The sequence below is a fragment of the Conger conger genome, chromosome 18, assembly GCF_963514075.1.
Source record: "Conger conger chromosome 18, fConCon1.1, whole genome shotgun sequence".
NCBI lineage: Eukaryota > Metazoa > Chordata > Actinopteri > Anguilliformes > Congridae > Conger > Conger conger.
In genome coordinates, this window is record NC_083777.1 from 27,562,059 (window position 1) to 27,580,776 (window position 18,718).

Genomic DNA, 18,718 nt, shown 5'->3' on the forward strand with positions numbered 1-18,718 from the left:
CACCATCTGTGCCCGTGTGCACGCATGGCTAACGTTAGCGTGCGGGGAGACGGGGGCGTGCGGAGTGCACCTTCCCGTTCCGTCGAGCGTCCCGTACGGGACTGCGAACGCGTTCCAGAGGTGTTCCGGTCCCCCGGGGGGGGGGGGGGACTACATCTTGTCACAACTGGGGTGACATGAGTAACAACGCGTAAATGTGCCTAAATATACGGGGAAACTATCTGTAATGGGGGCAGTGAGAAAACACAGACCTCCTGCAGGCTCTCGTATGTATAGGAGGACTGGGCACAGATGGAGGGAACGAACGAGGGGGGAAAAAGGAAGTGTACGATGATAGAAGAAAGGCAGGAAAGAAGGGCAGAGAAGCAAGTACACACGTATGCACTCTCACACACACACATTACATGTATGCCATTTGGCAGATGCTCTTATCCAGAGCGACGTACAGTTGATTAGACTAAGCAGGAGACAATCCTTCCCTGGAGCAATGCAGGGTTAAGGGCTTTGCTCAAGGGCCCAACAGCTGTGCGGATCTTATTGCGGCTACACCACAGATTAGAACCACCGACCTTGCGGGTCCCAGTCATGTACCTCAACCACTAAGCTACAGGCCGCCCTACAGACACGCATGCACGCAATGAGCAAGCACTAGTTAATGTAACAGAAATGATTATGGGGCCACTCTGTCCTCACTAAGCTCAGCCCCCCTCACTGGCAGTATCAGCCCTCCCGTAATGATCCTCTGTGAACCCCTCGCGCCCCGAATTCAGCCTCTTATTAGACGGATTATCACACTCCAGAAAAGGCCGCACGGCCAGACTCGTTTCTGGGGCGCGATTGGACTGGGCCGTGGGTCGGGATGTGGTTCTGGCAGCAATCAGGACCGTTTCACTGCGGGGCGACCGGGGGCCGGAAGCGCAGCCACGTCAGCGAGGAGCCAGCCGTCTTTCACCCCTCTGCTAACGAGCCTTCCACTGGCCTTCCAGAGTCTTCCACTCATCCGCTAACCTGGCGCGGCTAGGCTAACGCCGCCTGTCAATTTACACCCATCTCTACACTTCACCCCAGCCTGCAGTGAGGAGAGAGACCAGGGCCCTGTCACTTTAAATGAGTTTTGGGAACAGACATTACTCACCGGGATTAGAGCCCACAGACTTGATCAAGAAGAGAAGGAGGGGTTTGTGCGAGTGAGTGTACTTGAGTGTGTGTGTGTGTGTGTGTGTGTGTGTGAGTGAGTGAGTGTACTTGAGAGTGTGAGTGTTTGTGTATGTGTGTGTGAGTGAGTGTACTTGAGAGTGTGAGTGTGTGTGTGTGTGTGTGTGAGTGAGTGAGTGTACTTGAGAGTGTGAGTGTGTGTGTATGTGTGTGTGAGTGAGTGTACTTGAGAGTGTGAGTGTGTGTGTGTGTGTGTGTGTGTGTGTGAGTGAGTGAGTGAGTGTACTTGAGAGTGTGAGTGTGTGTGTGTGTGTGTGTGAGTGAGTGAGTGAGTGTACTTGAGAGTGTGAGTGTGTGTGAGTGTGTGAGTGAGTGAGTGAGTGTACTTGAGTGTGTGTGTGTGTGAGTGAGTGTGTGAATGTGTGTGTGCATGTGTGTGAAAGGGGGGGTCACTGAAGGGTGTGTGTCACCCATCACAGAAGATGATCATGTAGCCCTGCCGTTGTTGTGGCTGACAGGATGACGTGGCTCTTTAGATTAATAAATCATGGCAGACAGTGATGAAAGGCCCCGGCCCCGTATGCTTTATGACTCACTCACTCCCGTGATGTCACATCCACCCCCCCGTTCTCCTTTCAGCGGTCACATGATCAATTATTCATCCGCAGCCCATGGGTCCCTTCTGTCCACACACAGGGGTTCATTATCGCCATGGCAGCGTCACACGAGGTGTTTATTATCGCCATGGCAGCGTCACACAGGCGTTTATTATCGCCATGGCAGCGTCACACAGGCGTTCATTATCGCCATGGCAGCGTCACACGAGACGCACGCAGCCACGACGGGGTTAAAAGCTCCGGAGAGCAGGGTACAGAGAGCAGGGTACAGAGAGCGTGGCACAGAGAGCACGGCACAGAGAGCGTGGCAGCGTGCTGCTCATTGGGTGCTGAAGCTAGGGACCGGGGCTCACAGGTGGCGGTGTGAAATATAGGTGTGACAGGCCGGCTGCACCCTTGAGCGAGTTTCAGTAATTACACGGCTATAAAAATGGATAATCTGTAACTAGGCACGGCAACCTGGATAAGGGCATTTGCAAAGCTAATAAATAATGTAGAATTAGGCATCACTAATTCTTAGAACGCCACTATCTGCCATCCGGTGTGCCGGGAAAGTGTATTAAACGAACATAATAGACCCTCCGATAATAAACCGGGTTTTTTTTTTTACGGGAACGTGGGAACGGACGCCGTCTACGAGCGCCGTCTGTCGCCGCACAGCAGACACGCCCGGGGCCCCCGTGCGGAGAGCCGCCATTACGCCCCCGGCCCAACCGCGCGGCAGCGGGACCGTTAAAAAACGGCGGCCGACCCCGCCCTGTCCCGCTCACAGCTGCTGCGGATGGCGGCGGGCCACCAATCAGGAGCCGGGGCCAGGGCGCGGTGCTCTCCTCCCGCCAACGCCGCGCGCTCTCCTCCCGCCAACGCCGCGCCCGGCTCTCCGCAGCGCCCTTTCCAGGCGTGTGAATTATGAAGGAGATATCGCCGGAGCGTTAGCATGGCGCTTCTGCGCTTCATCCTGTTATTACCCAGGTCTAATGTACGGCACATCAGGGGACAGGGAATTCAGCCACTGAAATAATGGCACGTCCTGGTTTAGCAAGCAGGACGTTTTTCTCAGCTTAAGAACGAGAGCTGTCACTCATTTCGCCAAACTCTGAAGTATCGAGGATCTACAAGCACTGAACTCGGGGGACAAGGTATTATTACCTTAAATGTATGGTTTAGTGTTTAGTTGAATTGACAGATCGCACCTCCACCCTAAATAACAGTAATAACACCCACTTGCAGGGGCAGAATTGCTGTTTATGTGTAATGTTACGGACTGAGAGCTCGAGAGGACTGTTGTCGTGTGGATCTCGAGACGGCCTCATCACCACCCCGCCCACTGCTTTTCCCTCCCAAACACTGTTCACTCCCTCTCACCGGCAGAATACGCGATGCTCGATTAGCTTCCGACCCAAACTGCATATTTTACACAGTAATTGTATTCCTCCACGGCTTTTTATTATTTATATTACGATCGTTAACACTCTAAATCACTGTTTTAATCAGATAATAAATTGACGCTGCAGCTGCATTGCAAGTAATCTATATTCCCGATGAATTATAATTCGGTTTAGGCTTGGACTTTCCATAACTGAACGCCGGTACAGCGTCCAGGTTAAGACCGCGTAGTGGTTAAAAGCAGCTCTGAGGTTTGTTACGTTGTGTAACTGAGGTGACAAGGATCAATGGAGTGAACACATTGCTCGTAATGGACACAGGAGACAGCAAAAGCAATCACGATGCTGAAGATAGCTTTCTCTTTTACAATCCCACAATGCATCTGGACAAGGGAGTACGAGCCAAAGCAGCATTTCCCACTACACCTCTGTAAAGGGAAGCAGAAATAGCCAGGCAGGCGTGGGCAGCAGCAGCACCAGCGCCAAGCCTGCAGAGTACAGACAAGATCAGCCGTCCGGGAAAAAAAACAGGACATCCGTCAAGTACTTTGATATTCATAAGGTAAAAAGGGCAGTTAAATTCAAATAATTCACACGTCTCTCTTCCTGTACAGTTACGCAACAAATTGATATCAAATGTGGCTCATCATTGCATCTGAAAAGCTGGTCCTCACATATTATAGTTATATTATAACTGCATTGACAGCACCCACAATGCTTTGAGCCTACGTGTGTAGTGGTGCAGAGTGACTATCGCAGCTTTCAACAATGTCCTTCTGCTCGAGTGCAGGTCGTCCACTTATAAGGCTTCCCACAATGCATTTGGACAGGAACACTTAGTGTGAGCCAGGTAAGCTCTGTGTTGGGCCCTGCTCCAAGACTCATCTTCTAAAGGAAGAGAGAGAGGCTTGATGAGATCTTCTCCGTTCATGTGATCCCCTCATCCCCCGCCCTCTTCAGTTCGGTGCTAATTGACAATCAACTTGACAAGAAAACGTGTGCTCTGGGGCTCTATTTTCGCAGTCAAGGTGCAAGAGTCAAACTCTAACTCACAGAGGTGTGAAGTGAAGCCATATCCAGCTCAATTTTGGTAATGTTGTGAATTGAGAGTAGCACACTTGCGGCATTGTTGTAAAACAGGTTGGATTAAGAGGAATAAACTACCCGTGGGTGAGGTGAGAGTTTCATTATGCAAAATCACATCAGCCATTTATTATCTCATTAATTTGTTTCCTAAATCATCATTCACTCCTTCCAGTACGAGTGGTTGTGAGATCTGAGTCATAGCCTCTCTATAGGTGTTCCCCAGGGTTCAGTCCTTGGTCCCCCCCCCTCCGATACACTGGTCTCAGACTGTGTCTCAGCTTACCTACACAAAATCTAAAGCTGGATGGCAGACCATCACCTGAAGATCAATCAGGCACGCAGATTCTTCCTGTACAACATGTGAAGAATCCAGCCCACCCACGCAACCTATTCATGATGGCTCTTAGTCCAGGAACCGGTTATTTCCCATCTGGACTACATCAGCCTCCAATTTAGCATAGTGCCAAGTGTTCGCACTGCCGTTGTTGCCAAAACAGGGCCAATAGATGTGTGGTTTGTTTGGTTAATTAAGCTTTTCCTCAATGCCTTTTCTTTGATAACAAGAAGGAAGAATGAGTGCTAAGTTATTTGGACTTTCCCAAATGCTGCACAACAACAGCAATAGCAAAATGTTAACTTTTCACATCCAAGGACTGCATACTGGGTCTGCGAGCACAGAAACTCAAATAAATAAATACAAAAAAAAGAAATTATGCGCAAATGGAAAAACAAGCTTCGTATGCAGTGTGCCATCTTTTATTCTCAGGCCTGAATGCTTGATTAAAAGCAATGCACACCTGTTACCAAAGGTTGTGTTGGACTTTAAATTTGGGGGAAAAGTTCAATGCTTGAGCCATTTAATTTGTGCAACACATTTCAGCATGGATGTGGGTGACCTGCATTCTCTGTGTCAGGGGAAAGCAACAGCAAGAGGGAATTAGACCCAAAGCCACACAGCGGATCCATAGCCCCCCCCTCACAGTGTTCAGAGAGGGGGGGGGGCTGTGGTGCCCATGGCCAGACTGTAGGTTTGGAAGGGGGGGGGGGGGGGGGGCTGAAATTTCATTACCACGCTGCTCAGCAGAACACACAGCACTATAAACTCACTCCTGTGGGACACGGGCCCGGGTTTCCATGGCAACTCAGCCAGAGCAGACAGTTAGGTAAAGGGAGGAGAGAAACAGAGAGAGGGAAAAAGGAAGAAGAGAAGGTGAGAGAAAGGAGGAGAGGGGAAGAATGGGGGGGGGGAGAGGGCAGGGGTGTATTTTCATAGTGGGATAAAAGGAAGATTCTGAGCGACTGCAGATGTGTTTTAATGAAGCTAAACGCTGGAGTCACAATTGTTTCTGGTACGTAGACCCATCTTTTCTTTAATATGCTACTGATCTCCTCCAGTGCCGGGATGAATAATTAATTTTCAAACCCATCTTCAAAGCCCCGTCTCAAAATCCATGCTTAAAGCTGGATTTGATTGTATCTCTCACGTCGCAGCTGTTCACATCCATACTGAACTACCCAAGCATTTGCTCAAACCCTCATAAATATTTTGTTGGCCACATTAACATCAGTCATGTCAGGGAAATTGGCATTCGTATAAAGTGTTGCATAAGCAGTAAAAATGTTTCCCTTTGTCAAAATAATGTGATAACCAAACAGAATGAATAACAATAACCCTTGTAACACTAAAAACTACAATCCGAAAAACAATATCTGCACCAATATTTAAGAGTGTCCTTTATTGTTACCATAGAAACGCTCTGAATATAAATTCACTGAATATGAGAGGGAGAGTGAGAAAGAGAGAGAGAAAGAAAGAGAGATTAATTAAGCTGAAGGCGGTTTAAGAAAATAATTGATTATATAAAAAAATTGTCACCAGTTTTAAGCGAACTGCAGCTAAAATGGTGGTCATAGGTTTGCATAATTTAGTGAACTCAGTGATGGAGAGCACATTCTGATGCCCTGACCATATAAATATCAAGTGGCACCAATTATTTCAGAAGCGAGGCACTGAACGCGTAGAGTCATTGAGAATAAAAAAAGTCCTTGAAGGAGAAATGAAAGACGGACCTTTTCAGTTTTTCTTTGTAATTTACTTAAATGGATGCCTTCAGTCACACAGGAGAAACGTCTATATATATATTTTTTAAAGCTCCCTTTTTTTTCCAAAGGGGGTAAAATCAGATTTTTATTTTATTTTATGAGCCGACAGTGTGAAGGGGTGGTGAAACAGTCAGTCTAATTCCCACTCCAAGCGGAGACGAGACCCGGAGAGGGGCGAACCTCATTTTCGGCGTGACACCGCGAGCCCTCGGCGGAGGGGAAACGGCCGTGAGCGTGCACGCCCACGCCGGGGCGCTCGTGCACGTGAGGCAGAGCGCGCGGGCGGGCGGACCGGCGGGTATCCGCGGCGACGGCGAACGCTCACGGCGGGAAGAGGGGCTCGCTGGCTCGCTGCGTTCAGACAGCCGAGGTCCCGCCGTGTAGCGGGTCTACGGGACGAGCCCCGCGGCGTGTAGAACACGGCCCGCTCCGCCCCGTGTAATGCAGGGCCCATGTAATATGCATGTGCGTCCCGGGCGGTAGGTACACGAGGCGGGAGAACACGCTACACGGAAACACGCCAACATGCCGTAAGTGCTGCTGCGTGCGCCATTTTGTTTGGTTTCTTTACGCTCAGACGAGCTTTTATTGTTCTAGCATTGCGTTTTAAACGTATACGTATTCAATTAAAAGGCACTTTTACAAAAACCGCACCGTGTACGAGCGACCGGCGTATCTACGGGCACCAGAATAGAACAGGCTGTAACACTACCCTTATTTAGAGCGGAGGGAGAGAGCAGGCGATACGCGGCTAAGTGAAAAGGGATATCGATACGTATACATCGACGAGGCCGGGCCATACCTGATCTGCCGTCCCTCTGGAAGTCCACGTGGTACCACTCCCCGTCGTTGACCTTCCTGTTGACGGCCCGGGTCTTGGTGGTGCCGGAGCCCATGTCCAGCAGCAGGTAGAGGTGTCCGTCCAGCATCTCGATGGCGAAGAAGTCCACCTTGAGCGCCTGGGGGCCCTTGGCGTCCTTGTGCGGCTGCTTGGGCTTGCCGTGGCTGAAGAGCAGCAGCCCGTTGGGCTCGGTGGTGCGGAAGTCGAAGGACACGGAGCCCGTCTTCTTGGCGTTCCACTTGCTGAGCGTGACGTAGGACTCGGGCGTCTCGAAGGCGATGGGCTCCAGCGTGGCCACGTTCTCGCACTTGAAGGCCACCATGCCGTGCACCTTCATCTTCAGGTCGCTCTGCTTGGCCAGACGCGACAGCTCCAGCCTCACATCGTTGTTTTTATACACTACCTGTTCCACAACGGCAGGGACGCGGTTAACATCTCAACATTTCACAGGGGACACAGTAACAGAGAAATTTGTGCAGCCGGATCACAGAATAGTTATTGTTAATATTTTTTTTTTTGTAAACATTATCTTGGAAGTCAGAATTCTGTTTGCAGAACACGGGCAGAAAATCAACAAACGAAACTGTAATTGTTGTCAGAATTATTGCGCCAACCAAAAGGATATGATACGTGCGCCTAATATCCAATTATGGACTTAACGGGCTCACAAAATGCAGCTAGTTTAAGATGCAGCTGAGAGTGCCAGAGTGAAAATATCATGTTTATCTTTGCACCTTGGTGGAAAAAAAAAAAGAAATGAAATAAATAAAAGGCAGTAATTTAATAAGCGTTGCGTTGGCCCGGCTGCGGTGCGCGTCGTGGATGGGGGGTGAACAGGGAGAGGTGATAATGTGCCACAGAGCCCCTCTCCCTGCTCCCCGCAGACGCCTGACAGAGCGGCCCTGTCTGTCTCTCAGAGATACACTTCTCTCTCTCTCTCTCCGTCGGCTTAGGAAAGAGATCTTCCACACACGGACTCAGCCGCTGCAACATTGTCATCTCTGTGGTGAACACCTCGCGCGCAGGCTACGGAGGCCTGGGATACGTTAAATAAAAAAAAAGAGACTCTGAGGTCACTCTGATCCCTGCTAACGGACGGGTATAATTGCCGGTGAACGTTGAACAAATGAAAGCGCCTTTTCCACCGACATCCACTCACACATTGATTTTTCCTACAATATAAACTCTGGTCAAGCGTGAAAGGACGTCGATACGCTGGAATCCCTCCATAGGCAAACTACCCTGGCACGAGGGCAGCGGGAACGCGCGACTGCAACACCTGCAGTTTTATCTCCACGGCGACGCCTTTTCATCACAGCGATGATGCACTGGCGCTAGCGCCAGCCATTGCTAGCCCAAACGCATAAAGCACCGCCATTAGCCTCCTGTGGCCGCGGGCTCATTAGAGGAAAACAGCGCCACTCGCGTGTCTCCGTCCAATCCCCCGCTGCCAGTCGCGTGGGCGGAGTCAGGGCTGGTGACAGGGGCGGGGCTTTTTCCCCTCCAGCCCCCGACGATAAATTAAAAGCCATGTGGCAAATTGCGAGGTATTAAATAAAATCTTCCGTTTTAATTCAATTTCTGTTTGAACGTTTGCCAGGGGTGAGCTAATGACATGTAGGTGAAAAAGAAAATTTAAAAAAAGGTGGTAATGCGTCAGGAATTTCAATCAGACGAGCCGCTTCTGTGCTTATCTGAACAATTAATGTGCTCCAGGCATCTTTAATTATCACACTCAGAAGTGCAAGAGGGGAATACCTGGCACCGTATCTGTGCTAAAGCAGAAAGGAAGGGCTCGGAGCTGACAGCTCTGGAGGTGGAGGCAGACATCCCTCCTTTATGCAGTGTGCGCTGATGACCGGGGGAGGGGAGGGAGAGGAGGGGGGGGGGTAACAGCTGTCTGCATCGCAGGTGTAGGGGGAGGAAAACGCTGACCAAGCCCCGCACCGGCGCCTGGGATTAAAATAAACGCTCCGGATGATGGATGTCCTTTTCAAAAACCATTTCTAAACATCTAAATTAATCAACGGTACCCACACACAACACAAGCACACACGCACACACACACATACAAAGACGCAAGCAAGCGACCACACACACACACACACACACACACACACACACACACACACACACACACACACACACAAGCATGTACACACACACACACACACAAGCACGTACACACACACACACACAAGCACGGACACTCACACACACAAGCATGCAGACAAGCACGTACACACACACACAAGTACGGACGCGCGTACAAGCACATGCACAGACAGGAAATGGTTTTAAAAAGCGGTGGGGGGAGAGGGCAGGTCGAGGACAAGAGGATGAGTTCTGAATCCTCTTACAAGGACTACAGTTAGAGGAGGGGGCCGGGGGGGGGCTGCTGTCATCCCAGCCCGTGTTGTAACACGATCATAACGCGGTCGCGGTCTAATAGCAACACGGCGACCGTCGCTACGACGTCACAGGGAGCCGGTAAATCAGTTAAAAGGTCACGTTCCGACATATCCCAGACTCGCCGTCTCTCGCTCTCCATTTCCTGACGGAGAGCGGAGGACAGGCGGCTATCGACTGGACCGGAGCCGAGACGCGCGAGGCTCGTCAAACCCCGCCGCCCTGCCGTCAGGGCGGGAACCTCAACGCCGCGCCCGGAACCTCAACGGCAGGGCTCCAAAAAAAGGGGCCCGCGCGTCGCAGAAATATCGACGGGACGCATTAGCCTGGTGTTAATCATAGTCGATGAATAACTGAGGGAACAATCTGTTTTACCTGACAGGGTTTTATTTGTGCCCTTTGAGCCAGGTCAGGCTGCGGAGGCACACTGTCCGTTTTCACTGTGACGAGCGCTACAGACAGCGCAGTTATAACCAGGCTGGCCCACGTCCAGATACTGTAGAGTGAAAGGTTTTTTGTTTTATTATTATTTTTCTTAAGCGCTATTGACTTTATTTACTGTTAGCAGTGTATTTACAGTGGTATAAGGACCGGGGGTAATTGCCTCAGAATGGCATTAGCGATCATTATTAGCCCATTCAGCTAATGAATTAATCCATAAGGGTTTGAGTGGACGCACACGCGGCTTGATGCGAAGCAGTTTCTACCTCCTGTTTTTCCTGAGTGTACAGCGGATTTCACTGCCATCCACCCGAAGTGTGTGTACGTGTGTGTGTGTGTGTGTGTGTGTGTGTGTGTGTGTGCGCGCGTATGTGTGAGGGTGTGTGCATGTGTACATTGCATGGGAATGTGTATGCATAGGGATGCTTCTGAAGTAAACTAAAATGGGACATACACTGTAAATCTGTGTGTGTGTGTGTGTGTGTGTGTGTGTGTGTGTGCATATGTGTTTGGGCGCATACATGCGAGTGAATTGTATGTGAATGTGTATGTGTAAACTAAAATACGACATGCACTGTAAATCTGTGTGTGTGTGTAGGCAGGGGAGAGAGGGAGAGATGTATCCGCAAACGTGTGATCAAACATACTAATGCGATCCAAAGAAAAGGACAATATTTGGACCTCTACGTTTTCAGCAGAGGTGTGAATAATCCTCTTTATGTGAGCACACTGCCAGTGTATGAATCAGCTCCGAGGGTCACTGACCTGCAGTACTGTCTGCTCAACGCTCACCACATTCAACAGAAACTCTTCCAGCATCAAAGCCCGCCATTCAACCTTGATTCACGCTCACCGCCCGTGTAATTACGTAAGTCCATCTAAGTGCAGGAAAGTGTTCGCGAAAGGCTAAAAGTCCAAACAAGCAGTGTGATTTTGTTTTTACCATCGCCGTCCAGAATGAGACACGCATTTCTACAACTATACTATAAAACAAATACTACTATAACTGCCCTCCCTGTGTGAAAAAGAGAGGAGAAATATATATATGGACGCCACACATTCAGATGGGCTTCGATACGGGAGTTTTAGCACAGGGATTAAATCACACGGAGACCGAGATAGTGAACTCCACGGCAGGGACGCCAGAACCCAATACAAATCACTAGCCTCTGACAGACTGCTCCTGTATGCATCAGTGTGGCCAACGTACTAAAAACGCCAAATACCGCGAACGTGAATTACTGAAAGTCATGACAAAGCAAACATGACATATTCACGGCGTCTCTTAAATCACCTCGAAGCACGTCGTCTTAGTGATTGTAGCCCGCGAGATAAGACACTTAACTAATAAAATTTGGCATCAATATTCCCATGGCAACAGGGGCTCACACCATCCTGTTTGATCATTTCCAAATTCATAGTTATGGATTTTTTATGTGGCCATAATCACCTATATTAACACGAGAGCTCTCCCAGTTTTATAATTTGCATGCCATTAAAAGGATTCATAAAATAAAATATTAAAACACTGGCTACCACCTGCCCCACTTTCCTGAAGCGGGGAAGCTATTACCGCCATGTCACATATAAGCGTAAAACATGTCCACTTTATTTATTTATTCATGTTTGCGGCTGGATTGAACAGTGGTTAATAGACAGAGGCAAGCTTTACTGCCTGTTTTGGATCACACTTTTTGAATCCATTGTGTTGATTGAAAAAAAAAATTAAAAAAATCGAAATGACCATACAGACCATCTGCAGTCTTACCATGGTAGTAGTTATGTGTCCCTGCAGTATGATAATCTAGCTTGCATTGTCACTATCGGCATGCGACTGCATTATAGGTAGCAGAGACCGGTGACTCCATACCTCTGCAGCAATCATTTGGATTCTACCTTCAGAAATATAAAGAAACAAAGAAAAAAACAAAAAAACACAACACAAGAAACTTTGAGGAACAGTCCACTTATTCTTCAAAATAGCGCCAAGCTATTTTTAAAAGGCAAATAGTAAAATCTTGTTATTATGAGTTGATTCTTGCAACCCCACCCTAAAAAAAAAGATAAAACTGTCAAGTGTGACAACCAGGTCTCTGAACGAAAGCTGTGGGGAGACAGTTAGCTGCCTGCCTAACATGCCTGGGCCATAAGCTTCCGGCTCTGCCCAGTACAGCTCCGCTAATGCACAGTAAAACTCATCAAAAAAATAAAATAAAATAAAACCTACAAAAAATAAACTCAAATAAACTCAAAGAACTCTCGGGCCGCAGCTACAGTAATAATTTTCCTTTTTTTTCCTCGCCGTCATTATATTGTGTTGAGCGCCAAGCGAAATAAAACGGGCTTAACAATGGGGAACAAAGGGACACCACCAGAGGGAGCGTATTAGCACGGAGCCAGCCACAGCACAAACAGTTTGATATCGGCAATCTGGGCACAGCCGACTGGGAAGACTGCGCGCACTGCATCAGAACGGGGAACATAACTCCCCGTTCAATTACGCAGATTCAATACCATAACGCAATAAATACTTGTTATTGTATTCATATAGCTGCACATTTATTGAATTTAGTTCCTCCCCCCCCCCTCCTCTACATTTAGGTAATATATTTATAAGCACCTCCAAAGTAGAAGGAGAGGGGGAGAAAAATGAAATATTCACATCACTAAAATATTGCAGCGCTGCCAAAATGAAATAAAGTATAACGAGCCGGCAAAAAAAAAAACTGTTATTTTCCGAAAGTCGAGTGGCAAAGGTTCTGGAACAATCTACCGCGGAGGAGCGGGCCTCCCGGAGACTGGAGAGAGACTGCAGCCCTGACAGCTGGAAGCAGAACAGACGGTGTGCGGGGGGAAAGGCAATCGATGCAGACCGCCCGGGGAAAGGGCAGGTGCAGGAGCTCCTGAAACTGGGTCTACACGGAGCTGAGAGCTGTCTGGGAGATCCGTGACCCGCTCCCACACACGACCGGCTGTAGTCAACCAGGGACCGAGGCGAAATGCCGTCTCCCGCAGTGCCAGTATGACCCTGCCAGGGCAAGCTCTTAGCACCCACGGGCAGATCAGAGTGCAATGTGTGTGCAGGTTTCAGAGAAGATCGGAGACAAGAAACTGATCCTGAATTGGTTGGTGGTGGTGCAACATCTACAGCGTAACTCCTATAACTGTACTGTGGTGTGTCATGAACCGGGGACCAAAGTGTGAGAGGGTCATCAACCGGGGACCGCAGTCTGAGCGGGTCATCTACCGGGGACCACTGTGTGAGAGGGTCATCAACCGGGGACCACAGTCTGAGCGGGTAATCAACCGGGGACCACTGTGTGAGAGGGTCATCAACCGGGGACCACAGTCTGAGCGGGTAATCAACCGGGGACCACTGTGTGAGAGGGTGGCTGCTTTAATAGGGAATTAACTATGAACGGCAAGAGTGCACTCGCTGAATACTAACACCACAGCAGCCGTGCTTTAATTCTTATCAGTAACATCCACAAACTAAAAAGACGGCACATTTACCCTAAGGAAATAGTGATATTATTGGAAAATTGGAAAACATTTTGTTCCCTCAAGAGTGGAAAAAAGTTAAACTGGAAATGACACTTTCACATGTGCCTTTCTCTTGAAATGGATTTTGTATTGACAAGGACTGACAGAAGTGTAATTTGTGTCTTCATTGTAGGTCTGAGAATCATAAATGGGTAAAATATCAGTGGTTTTAGAGTGTTCAAAGCAGAGCGATCGATGGCTGGCAGACAGGTCTTTTCATTTCCTAGCCGACGGTGAGGAGCACGGAAACAGACAGATGCAGAATAAGGCAGAAGATGTCCTCTGACAGACTGCTTCACTTTAATTACACACACGCGGATAGACGCCAGACTCTGCGCCCTGTAAGGATCACAGCAAATAATACAAATAATCCTTTAGAGAATCTGACCGGATCATTTGGATGATAAATCACAGAATGTGCACGGAAAATATGAAAAATGCCCGAGGCAAAAACGGTCAGGGCCACGGTCATTTCAGTGACGTCAATCAAGAATATCATTCAAGATGAAGTCCATTGACTGATGTTCCATGAGGATTTTTCAAAGAATTAACTGAATTGAAAAGGAATTCAGCCAAACCCTGTTAAGGACACACACCTACGGAAATGGGCCCATTCCACTTCTCGCATTTTAAAAAGTGCGCAGAACGAGAATGACTACCTACAGCATACTGCTCTAGTGTCGAGTAAGCACTTGGGGTGGCGATGCGGTGTCACAAGAGAAGCTAATCAGGGCAAGGCCCTCGTAATGAAACAAGAAGCCAAAATCCTACAACGAGAACCAGCAGTGTGCTTTCTGTGACTGTGAAAGTCCGGGATACCCGGTGGAACCAGTGGAAGACGGACCATTGCGCTTAGAACACCCCCAGCACTCAGCACAGGCGAACGATCCAAGCTCTGGTTCTGGAGAACCACAGGGTCTTCTAGTATTAGACCCGAAAAAAAAAAAAACCCCAGCCGCACTTAAATCAAGGGCTTTGATTGGTGTGTTTAAGCAGCAGTGAAAACAAGGACATCCGTTGCCTTCGCAGGTAACGCCGCTGGGGCCCCTCCACATAAAGCGTGTTTACGGCAGCAGCAGCTGCCCCGGCGCTGCGGAGATGGAGAGGGGACTGAGGGAACGCAGGGGCGACGCAGGGGCGAGGCAGGAGCGAGGCGGGAGCGGCTCAGGAGCGACGCAGGAGCGATGACATCTGGCCTGCCCTGGGCCGCTCGACACTGGGAGGCCCCAGAGCCCAGCGCTGCGGCACCGTGAGGACACACACTCCTCTAGAGGGGACAGGGGACACACACTCCGCTAGAGAAGACGCAGGACACACACTCCGCTAGAGGGGACACAGGACACACACTCTGCTAGAGGGGACAGGGGACACTCTGCTAGAGGAGACACAGGACACACACTCTGCTAGAGGGGACAGGGGACACACACTCTGCTAGAGAAGATGCAGGACACACACTCCTCTAGAGGAGACGCAGGACACACACTCCGCTAGAGAAGACGGGGGACACACACTCCGCTAGAGAAGACGGGGGACACACACTCCGCTAGAGAAGACGGGGGACACACACTCCGCTAGAGAAGACGGGGGACACACACTCCGCTAGAGAAGACGGGGGACACACACTCCGCTAGAGGAGATGCAGGACACACACTCCGCTAGAGAAGACACAGGACACACACTCCGCTAGAGAAGACGCAAGACACACACTCCGCTAGAGAAGACGGGGGACACACACTCCGCTAGAGGAGATGCAGGACACACACTCCGCTAGAGAAGACAGGGGACACACACTCCGCTAGAGAAGACAGGGGACACACACTCTGCTAGAGAAGACGCAAGACACACAAAACACTAGAGGCGACGCAGGACACACACTCCGCTAGAGGCAGGACAGACAGTGAGACGGGGGACAGGCCTGGGTCCAGTGCGAGGGGGAAAAACAGCAGTTCACCGAAAAGAGAGAAGAAGAAAGTTTCTGAAATGAAGATAACCGAAGGGCAGCTTTCTGTGTCTCTCAGAGCTCCAGATGGGAAGGCCAATCCCCATTAAACTTCAGATGTAAAATTAATAGCGCATGTTCTTTAGAAAAATGAAAAAAGGGGGTGAATGCGAACGGCAAAGTGTGGCGGAAATAAATATGAAGTGAGACGATATGAAGATGCAAAGTATATTGCATTGAAATTGAAATAAAGTTTTTGGAAGATATAGTAAATATTTATCATCGCGCCTAGGGCACTGCCGAGTTCACGAAAACTTTCGGTCAATTTCAATTTCCTAAGCTTCAATACACATATCTCGCAAAAAAACGCAGCATATTGCACCATTTCACGGAAAAAAACGATCGATTACACGGGAGGAGCCCAATTTCACGGGAAGAAGCTGATTTCACGGTCCGAGTCGCCATTCTCACTCCCATGAATTCGGTTAGGCTTTAATATTATTTATTATGTATTTGATTTAGTTACTTTATTTAGTTGGATGTCAGTTGGACTGTGTCTTGGGGATTTATAAATAGAATTCGAAAAATAATTCATATTTGTATTCTTGAATCACCGAAACTCCAGCGACCAGTGTTCTGCAAACAGAATGAAGTGCTCCAGACAATGAAGTCCTGTGCTGGGCCTTTACAATAGTGTGCATACTAATCTTGCGTTCTCCAGAGCAGGGCTCTCTGAAGGGGGTTAGGGGGGGGTTAGGGTGCAGCCGTAGAAGTGCACTCAGAAGAGCACACGCAGACAGCGGGGGTGGTGTTTACCTCTTTCAGGCAACCCATAAAGTTGTTGCTAACGGGCGATCCCGGCAAGTCGGCCGTGCTAGGACTGCCCCCGACATAGAAAAAGTCATCGGACCCTAGCATGGTGTAGTCCTCTTGTGTATATCCCGTGGTGGTGAGAATTCCATCCACAGATATTGTTACCTAGGCAACAAAGCACAGGAAAAGGACACGCTATACTTGGACACCTATAGGCTGCAGATGGGCTTGTTCCTCTTCAGGCCTAGGAACTTGTTTTCCTAAGCTCTATCCACTCACTATGTGTTTTTGTTCTGAAACCCATTTTCATGTCTGTTTCGTTTTTTTCTTTTTTTTTTTTCTTGTTTTTTATTTTATTTTGTCCAGTTTGGTATTGCATTGTAGTCTGCAAGCCCCCGTGAAAAGAAGCTAAACTAGTTAGGTAGGGAGGTTACTGATTTTCCAAACTAATATGTTAGTATTGCCCCTACTGCAACTCAAAAAGGAATTTAGCAGACACAAAAATGGTGTTAGTAGAATGTATTCTAGGTTAGTTTCGCTAGGGTACATATTAGTATGTTAAGCAGTTTGTTTCTATGTAAAAACAAAATTAAAACAAAACAACAGTGTGCCACGGGGTTAGATCAACAGCTCAAGCCATTAGAAGCACAACCACAATTTGCATTTGTTAATAGAGGCAAAATAAAAAACTCACAAAGAACCATGCTGTCACTTTCCTTTTGCGCGCAAGCACACGCAAAAGGAAAAGGGTTTTTCTGGATTAAAAACTGGGTCAAATCGAAGAATGATATTAGTCGGAAAAACAAACCAAATCCACGTGATGGCGCACAGACTCGTGTGCATGCAGCATCACAACGATGGTCTAAAACAATAATTAGTAATAAAAAAAAAAAATGAAATAAAATTAAAAAAACAAACAAGAACTACAACAACGGCTTTCCAGCGAATCAGGTTAGGACACATGGGTAAAGCTGGCCAATCGCAGCAGGCACTCAGAGCGCATGCCATGCAGAGTGAATGGTCATAGAGCTGACTGAGCCAATGAGCAACAGGCGAGCCAGCCAGGAGAGCGTCTCCTTGTCAACCACCGCCTGATGCAAAAGGCTCGAAAAAACGATGCTCCTGAGGGGGGTGAATCAAACAGAAGTGGACAGGAAGACGGGTAAAAACAAGGAGGAGAAAACCAACGAATGACCGGAAAATAAAGAGGCTGTTGGAAAAAAGTAAGCTGAAGAGTACCAACCGCAGTTCCCTTTTCTGTTAATGACGTCTACGGTAAAGAACGGAAAGAAACACAAGGCAAACCCAAACTAAGAGACAATTAGAATGATATCTACCGAACAATGTAGTTTGTTTACCATAGCGTGTCCAATGCCTGAGTGCTTTGTGGAAAAGGGGGGAGAAAGGAAATTAAAAACTGTGAACAGAATAACGATTGTTACTCAAAAAATATATGATGGTCACTGACAGGTTAGTACATTGTCTGTTTGTTTTCGAACGTTAAATAAGGTTTCGGTTAGTAGAATGACACATTCCATGAATGACAGGTTAGTTTCTTAAAGCATGTTAGTAACATAGAAAAAGGGCAAAATAAGTTTTAACAAGGAAAAAAAAGCAGACTAGCGAGGTTGCTCCACGGTGGTGCCGGGACCCGACCGTGAGATCTTCTACTCCCTAAAAACACACGCAGAGACTCAGAATCTGACCCCCCCAGACCCCTCCATCCCCGCCCCTCAGCATCCCCATCCCTGCGCTGGGCTCCTCCACCTCTTCCCACCTCCTCTTTTGGCGGTACATGACTGACAGACATCAAATGGCTCAAAAGACCTAAAGCGCATCAGCAGGCCCCTCTGTAACCAAAGTCCTGGTTTATTTAGATTTTTTTGATTATATGTATTTATTTATTAATTTTTTTTGTTCCATTTCTTGGCCAGTTCGGATCGCGCCAAATCCTGTCGCCCGTAATTAACAAAGCATCATGGGATACGTGACAACGCCCATGCCTCCTTCGGTCATATTGATGGACTTTAGGATCACTTTACTGCAATGAGACAAAGCAAAGGAGATTCTGGACACAGAATGAAGAGTATGGAGCTCTGCCTCGCCCCCCCCCCCTCGCCCCCCCTCGCCCGCCCCACTAAGCATGCTTTTACATATGCAATGCTAGCTCATCATTTCATTACCATTATCTTTTTTTTCTTCCACTTCCGTTTCAAAGAGTTTCCCACAACCTGAGCAGGGGCAGCTCTGAACGGGGTATGTTACCAGAGAAACTTTTTTTGCTGTTCTCTTTTGTTTGTTTGTTCGTTCGTTCGTTCCTCTCTCCCTAGCCCTGTAACTTCAACTGGGGCAGTTCCCTCACCTGTTCTGTATTCAGAGTGGGAAC

General features: G+C 48.4%; 1 protein-coding gene across 19 annotated transcripts in view; it reads right to left on the reverse strand.

Moving 5' to 3' along the window:
• Nucleotides 1–18,718, reverse strand: part of LOC133117882 (neurexin-1a-like) — a 366,671-nt gene that overhangs the window by 228,439 nt on the left and 119,514 nt on the right. For 13 of the 19 annotated variants that reach the window (XM_061227369.1, XM_061227376.1, XM_061227372.1 and 10 more), the window contains 3 exons: nt 17,691–17,714; nt 16,336–16,497; nt 7,149–7,590 (listed from right to left, as the gene is read on the reverse strand). In XM_061227369.1, the coding sequence (XP_061083353.1) occupies nt 7,149–7,590; nt 16,336–16,497; nt 17,691–17,714 (628 nt within the window). The remainder of the gene's footprint in view (nt 1–7,148; nt 7,591–16,335; nt 16,498–17,690; nt 17,715–18,718) is intronic. The other 6 variants (XM_061227383.1, XM_061227382.1, XM_061227381.1 and 3 more) reach the window with 1 other exon arrangement.